At 41.3% G+C, this 8019-nt stretch overlaps 1 protein-coding gene across 1 annotated transcript; it reads right to left on the bottom strand.

Annotated features, from left to right (window-relative positions):
- Positions 1-241: 241 nt before the first annotated feature.
- LOC110228697 (BTB/POZ domain-containing protein At3g26490) lies at positions 242-2866 on the bottom strand. Its single transcript, XM_021026748.1, has 5 exons — positions 2817-2866; positions 2375-2718; positions 2209-2278; positions 886-2118; positions 242-806 (listed from the first exon to the last, which is right to left on the bottom strand). Exons 2-5 carry the CDS (start codon positions 2431-2433, stop codon positions 414-416), a joined length of 1755 nt encoding a protein of 584 aa, XP_020882407.1. The 5' UTR covers positions 2434-2718; positions 2817-2866; the 3' UTR covers positions 242-413.
- Between the last annotated feature and the right edge of the window lie 5153 nt (positions 2867-8019).

Genomic DNA, 8019 nt, shown 5'->3' with positions numbered 1-8019 from the left:
AAAAAAACATTTACATGACAACAAAACTACAACTTAATATGAATTTTCTTGAAAAAAAATTCAAGAAAGTAATTAGAAATATACGGATTGAGCTTCAAAATCATTTTTACCTGCGACTAATTCCAATCAGTTTTGGTTTACTTTTTGACTGGAGCATATCAAGAAATGACAACAATAAACAGAACATGAAATTAAAAAGAATCAATTTATCATTAAACCACCACACTAAACTACACAAAAATTATGAAAGAAAGATTATATATATTTTCTTTATTGTTGGGTTATACAATGTCATGTGACAAATGAATTTTTCAAAACCAAATAAGCTTCACAAGGACGACGAAGACAATTTGACTTGAGCAACAAGAAAGCGGTAGAAAAAAAATGATAAATACTTCCACAATCAAATCTTCTTAAATTCGTTGACTTAAACTCCTACTGATCGACAACAACTTGCAGAGCATCTTCTTAGGCTGTCTCGGGATCGCACACAACGCCATAAACCTCGAAGGTGTGCTCTGAAGAAACCCTCCACTTGGTTTAGTTTCATCTCTTTCTTCTTCTATTCCTTCTTCTCTTCTCGTTGTAAAGCTTCTCTTCAAAACCGCTGTTTCATTAGTGGTGATGTTGTTTGTTGTCGTAGCTATTGTGGCCCGTGCTTGCTCGACGAAGAGGATTTGCACGATCACTCTCAATGGAAGCAGCTCGTTCTGTGCAGCTTTCTTGCTTGCCTCTACTGATAGTTTCTTGCAGTCCAAGATTCTGCATAACCTCTTTCTCTCACACTTTTCAATCTTCTCATGAACCTGCAATATAGAGCAAGAGTGTTGGATGCTTCTCAGTGTGTTAAAATGGATAATAGCTTCTTGTTGGCTTTTATTCTACCTGAAGATAGATGTCAATCGCTTTGTATAAATCATCATGACAAATCCTTGAAACATCCGGTATTGATTCAGCCAATTCAACAAACTTCGACACTGTTAAGTTCACATCTCTTGCAATTTCTTGAAGATAAGAATCAACAAGCTTTGCTACTTTACCCAACAATGGAGGAGAAGAAGAAGTAGACAAAGATCCTCTAATCTCTTGTATCTCTTCCAAATTGATGTTTTCTTCAGAACGAGACCTTCTATGTTCAGTTCTTGTTCTTGTTGGCCTTATCTCCGGACTGATATGAGACAGAAACTGCTTCACCATTATCGCCACAACATCTACATCGTATAACATACCTGACTTGTCCGATAAGGGTATCAACAGCTCGCTAACGGTTGCCTTATCCAGTTGATTCCCGGCTTTTATCGCGAGTTCCATCTTCGAAGAAGGCGAAATATTCATAACATTTGCCATTTTCAGTAGCTGAAGCAAGAAACTGCAAGGAACAGAGGATTTTTCCTCTGGTAGAAGGGAAATAACCGATTCCAAAACAAGATTTGAATCCGCAGAGCTTTCTTCGATGCTTGGTAGCCATTTAGATGCATAGATCCTAAGAGCATTTCCGATTAACCGCCGAGATATCTTCCGGTTTGATGATTTTATCGCCACCATTGTTCTCCGGTAAAGATCTAAACCCAATTCAGCTAAATCTTCACCCCACCACCTCAAATTCTCTGCCTTACTTCCTCCACCATTACACAAGATTTCATCTCTTCTTATCCTTGACCGGTTTCTCAACAAACCCGTCTCCAATTGGGTCGAAAAATCCTCACCAGGGGATACAGATACACCGTTGGCAATCGCCTCGATGCATCGGTTTGTGATCCCAAGATCTTCAGACCATAAAGGTAACACCTTTGTGGTTTGAAGAGTAACAAAAGAATCTCTCCAACTCTTGAACACACAAGAAGTCAAGAAAAGCTCAAGTCTCTGAACAAGATTCTCGGTCTCGCCGAGCTCTACTTCTTCCGTCATTCCGAGATACTCTGCTGCACAACGTACCGCGACTACATTGTGAGCACAGAGAGTGATTGTAATACCATAACAGAACTTAGCACAGAGCTCAAAAGCTTCTGTTTCACCGGGAAAATCAACAAGTTGAATCACTTGCTGCTCTTGGGAGGTTTCTGTTTCTTGTGAAGAGACTAAGTTCTTCAAACGCAAGCATTTGGATAACATCGGAAACTGTAAATTGCATTGCCAAGAAACACAAAAAAATCAGAAATCAAAACTTGAAATGTTATGAGTAACAAAAAAAAATGAAACTTTTAAAACCTTGTGAAGAAGGTATTTAGTGGATTTGACTTGGATTATAAGATCATTCAATAGATCAGAAGACACAGACCTGAAATTTTTAAAACAGAACAGAGTCAAAAGATCTGAGATTGATTGAAACAGAGGATTCGAAAATTTGAGAGAGACGATTGGTTAAGTCTTTTACCTTACAGATTCCACAGTGTAGAATGTGTCAGGTCGAAACCCTAATTCCATGAACTTCATCTCCGGTTAACCGGAGAAGTCGAATCCGGTTCGCCGGAAAAAAACAAATCCTGGGTTTTTGTCGAAATTGGGAATTGATAACAGATGGTCTCCGGCGAAAATTACGGCCAGAGATTGGTACAGTCCGATTTCAGTTCGCCGGAAAGAAACCGGTGGGCTGCCGGCGACGGTAGAGAGAGCTCAACGACCGAAATTTCGTCAATTGGTTCGACCCATTAATGATGTGATGAAGAATTTGACTGAAAAAACAGTTCTTTGTCTGAAAGTTTTGATTTTGGACAGGATCTGTTATAGAGAAACATATATATGAGTGGTTGTTGTAATAAAATAATTTATTTTCTTTTCTCAGATGTAAATTATTTTTTTTAAGGTTTAGCGATTACCTTGAGAAATCATTAGCTTTTTTGACACACCACCTGGGAACTTTCGTATAATCAAATTTAGCAGAAAGCACAAAAGTATATGGTTCACTAGATATAATATTGAACCCTATAATATTTATTAAAAATTTTACAGCGGAAAGGAAAAGCTAAAGTATAATACAGTCGATAATGATATATAATATTTTTTTGAGTGGTATGGTTGATATAAAAAGGAAGATGATTTCAAAAAATTTCTCTATGAGAAATCAAGCTATAAAAATTTTCAGTACCAAACCGTAATTTAATTAATTTTCTCAAATTTAAGTAATTTTTTTTCTTTCAAAAAATCTGTAAGAAATGTTTGTGAAATTTTGAAATCTTTTCTAACCCTATAGTAAATGTAAAAAACTATCTAAAAATTTGTGGTATTTTTGAAAACAATACTTTTTCAATAATATTTGGAGCAATACCCCTTTAGACATGAATGATACTTTCAATAAATTTCTCATCATTATACTAAAATTATGGTACTTTTAGATGGAAAGATACTTTAATTTTCTCATCATTTTACTATCTATATTCTTTTTGCCAACCATTCCTTTACTGTCTGTCTATATAACTCAGCATTTAGCATGACATGATTGGCTAGAACTTTTGCCTTCTATATCAAGGAATTATTTGTTATTTTTCTACTAATATTATGGAATTAATTGGTTTTGTATTTCTCTTTTTACAATCTAATATTAATAGCTTATGTATTAGACCATGATCAACAAGAGGATCTTAAGATTTTCTTAGGATGATCTTAGCAATTAAATGATTAAAATTAATTCCCAAATAAGCTTTAAAGCTAAGGTGAGTTGCTTACCTAAGAAACAAATACACACTTAAGAACCATTTTTAAGAGCCATTTTTAAATTTATTATTTTAATATTCCTAAGAGACATTTTTAAGACACCCTTGATAATCATTCTCTTTTACTCTCTACTGACCCCATCTAATAAAACCAATTTTTCTTTTCCTTTTATTATTACTCTCTTTTTCGTAGTTATAGGCATTGGTACGAACTCGGGATATTAATAATTTCAAAGCTGATCATTGTTCCTCAAATGATGAAAACATTGAAAAGTATGATATGTTATTTAATCGAATTGAAAAGCCTTCATCATTTTTATTGGATGTTAAAGCATGGCATGTGGTGTGTAGATAACTTTTACATATTCATGGAATTTCACTTTTAAGGAACTCCTCTTTTGTACAAAGATTAATGTAGATAGATTATAGGGAATATGCATAAACTAACTATGAAACAGAAAATAATGAAGAAACTAACCTTCAACAAGAGTATCTTGTCGAGGAGACTATGTATATTACACTTACAACCTTTATATATTCTTTCTCCATTATTCTTTTTTAATTTTGTTTTTTTTTTTATCTCCATCCATCTTCGACCACTCTCATCCTCTTTGTCTTCTTCACCACAACCATGCCCAAACCCATAATCAATTTTTTTTCATCGAAATAGAAATATCTTTTGCTCTTTCTCTTCTCAATCGAAAGCGACACCACCAACAACAACGTCTTATCCGTCGAATCGTATCGACACCACCAACCGCCACCTCTTAAACCACCACTACAGTATAAACCTCGACAACACCGCCTCCACCCATATTTGAAATATCTGCTACCTCTTTCTTTCGTATCCATCACCGCCACTTCTGTAACGACCACCACCACCTCTATAGCCACCGTCACCACCTTTCATATAACATGCTATTCGTTTTTACATGGCATGCTATTATTTCTCAACACACTAAATTTTTTTAACACGCTATATTTTCTGAAATGGAATGCTATTATTTCCTTTGACAAGCTATATTTTTTGAAAACACTGTAGTTTTCACAAATTTCAAGTCATTTTAATGTTTTTCTTTCAAATCTAGTGTCATTTTTAATTGATACATGTCATTCATTAAAATTACCAGTATCTGTTTGTGTTGGGGTCGGATTTCATCCCATAGCACCGAGCCGAACTTCGAACGCCTCAGGGAATTTCTGAAGACACCTCGGGTCGAACTGCCATTCACCTCAGGTCGAACTGCCATTCACTTCGGGTCAGATTGCCACTCGCCTCGGGTCATCGCATCAATCACCTCGGGGAACACCCATAGTCTGCTCGGGGTCTGTCAGCAGGCTTATGAACCCGAGCCGGCTCCCTTCGAATGCCCGAGCCGGTTCACTTCGGGAAACCGAGCCGATTTGTGTCGAGGCCCCCGAGCTGGATCTTTCCGTGAACCCGAGCCGCTTTCCCTCGGGAGCCTAGGCCACGCCTCTCTTGTCCCCGAGCCGGTTGCATAAGTTCTCCGAGGCGAAGCCTTCATCATCGCCCGAAGCAAAGACTTAGTAAATATTCTTCTCTAAAGGTATCATTTCCAAGCAAGTTATCATTTCCGAAAAAGAAGGATCATTTCCGATAAACTCGGAAATGATAAGGAAGAATCGCGAAGGATCAACTCAAATCGGGAAATCTTCCGAAAACTCCGAAGAATAAGGAAATTGTCCTAAATCCGCGATATTCTGGCCGACTTCAAGATAAATGGAAATCTTCCGAGAATATCGCTGGAGAGGCGGTTCATCATCCCTATATAAAGAGATTCAAGGCTCAAACGAAAGGCAGGCAATATCGCTCTAGAAATTACACTACGCACAGCTCTCACAGCGCAAACACTTTTTTCTTTTACGATCAAACTCTTGTACGATCAAAATCGTCTTTTCATTAATAATATCAAAAACACCATCTTTGGTATCAATCGTTTCTGTTGTTCTTTGAGAATTCACGATTATCGTATCCCTAAAATAAAACCCTAGACAAATCTTGATTGTGTTAGTTTCGACTTCCACAGTTTGGCGCCGTCTGTGGGGATACTTTAGAATTCTCTTACCCTAAGACGCAGAACTCGATTACTGAAAAGCATGATGAACGAAGACGGTCGTCAGTCGCCACCAGCTGGAGGAGGAATCCCGAACCCTCCGAACCCTCAGAATCCTCAACCCGCCGATCCGACGATCCTAGCGACTCTAGCCGAACTGAAAGATCTGATGGTTAAATTCCAGAAGAAAACTGACGACCAAGAGAAAGCCAACCAAACCTTGGCGCAGCGAGTCGACGAAATCGCAACACGCGGGCAACAAAAAACCACACGTTTCCAAACTCGGCCACCACGAGCTCGGAGGGACTTGCCTGGCATCAACCCAACGAGACTCACGTTCGCGACACCAACCGGCAATACCAGAGTCGCAACCCGAGCCGACCCTGTCAGGCGCGAGAACCAGGATGATCCCACCGAGCCAGACGCAGTGGACTTGACGGACGAGCCAGATGATCTGCAAGACGAACGTACCCGAGCCAGAGCTAACTCCGCCGAGCGAACAGATCTCACTGATGACGAAGAAACTGAGGAAAACATAAGGTGGGCCGAAGAATCCGAAAGAGAAGACGAGCTAAGCAAGATCCGAGCCTCCCTAGCCAAGGCGGAAGCCGATATGAAGCTCGTCAAAACCCAGATACATAGCGTCTCATCCTCCGCGCCGAACATCGACCGAATTTTGGAAGAATCTCGGAATACGCCTTTCACCAAAAGAATTTCTGAGACGACGATGTCCAACCTGGGAAAGTTCAGAATCGACTCCTACAACGGATCAACCGACCCGAAGTGCCACATTAAATCGTTCGTGATATCTGTGGCCCGAGCCAGGTTTAAGCCCGGAGAAAAGGATGCGGGTCTGTGCTTACTGTTCGTGGAACACCTCAAAGGACCCGCATTAGAGTGGTTTTCAAGATTGGAACGAAACTCGATTGATAGTTTCGACGAACTGTCGACATTGTTCCTCAAACAATACTCCGTGCTCATCGACCCCGGAACTTCCGACGCGGATCTATGGTCCTTATCTCAACAGCCCACCGAGCCATTAAGGGATTTCCTCAAGACCTTCAAATCGACGCTAGCCAAGGTCGAAGGAATTACAGATGTAGCAGCTCTCTCGGCTTTGAAGAAAGCTCTCTGGTACAAGTCAGAATTCAGGAAAGAGTTGAACCTGTCTAAACCAACAACAATTCGTGACGCGCTGCATCGAGCCTCGGATTTCGTCGCCCACGAAGAAGAAATGGCGCTACTAGCAAAGAGGCACGAGCCGACGAAACAGGCGTCCCGAGCCGAGAAAACTGAGAAAGCCCAAGCGGCACCTCCAATCCAGAAGAAGACGCGTGAGAGCAGTACATATACGCATCATGAAGGGCGCAATTTCTCAGGATACCATAGCTACCAAATCGACACACCCCGAGGCCGTGGCCGCGGCAGAGGCCGAGGCCGTGGGCGGGGAAGAGAGTCCTTCACCTGGACAAGGGATCAGCCACCGAGCAATGATCAAGAATATTGCGAACACCACAAAATTTTCGGCCATCATACCTCGAGATGCCGAAGCCTCGGAGCCAAGTTAGCAACCAAATTCCTAGCTGGAGAGCTCGGGACAAACGTTACTCTTAAGGACCTCGAGCCAGAACCGGAGCCCGAGCAAACCAACCCAGGAAGAGACCCCGAACCAAGGAACCAGGAGCCTCAGAAAAGAACCCGGGGATCGGAAGACGAAGACCGAGATGGTACGCGGCAGAAGGTTTTTACCATAATGGGTGGATCGCCATACTGTCCTGACACTGTAGCGGCAATCAAAGCTTATCAACGCCGAGCCGAGACACCTAGCAACTGGACAAGACCCTTCGATCGACCTAACGACGTGATCACATTCGAAGAGAGCGAGACAAACGGGCTCGACATGCCTCATAACGACCCAATCGTCGTCACATTAGCGATAGGAGACCACGACATTTACCGAGTGTTAATTGACACCGGCAGCACCATTGACGTGATCTTTCGCGAAACGCTCCAACGAATGAACATCGACATGTCACAGGTGATTCCGACCCCGAGGCCTGTCCTCGGATTTTCAGGGGAAACTTTGATGACGCTTGGGACCATCCAACTACCAGTCCGAGCCGGCGGGGTGACAAAGATAGTCAACTTCTCAGTCACCGATCGACCTACCATCTACAACGTCATAATGGGAACCCCGTGGTTAAATCTAATGCGAGCTGTCGCATCAACATATCATCTGTGTGTCAAGTTCCCGACCCCTAATGGCGTGAAAACAATTTGGGGCAGTCAGAAAA

This window comes from Arabidopsis lyrata (genome assembly GCF_000004255.2).
Source record: "Arabidopsis lyrata subsp. lyrata unplaced genomic scaffold ARALYscaffold_5, whole genome shotgun sequence".
In the NCBI taxonomy this organism is placed as follows: domain Eukaryota; kingdom Viridiplantae; phylum Streptophyta; class Magnoliopsida; order Brassicales; family Brassicaceae; genus Arabidopsis; species Arabidopsis lyrata.
The sequence above is the reverse complement of the archived record's forward strand: the minus strand, read 5'-3'. Positions and strand labels throughout refer to the sequence as shown.

Coding starts and splice junctions, on each gene's coding strand:
- LOC110228697 (XM_021026748.1), bottom strand. CDS start 2,433: ATGAAGTTCATGGAATTAGGGTTTCGACCTGACACATTCTACACTGTG. Junction 2,279..2,374: donor TACACTGTGGAATCTGTAAG/GTAAAAGACTTA, acceptor TAAAAATTTCAG/GTCTGTGTCTTCTGATCTAT. Junction 2,119..2,208: donor CTAAATACCTTCTTCACAAG/GTTTTAAAAGTT, acceptor TGCAATTTACAG/TTTCCGATGTTATCCAAATG.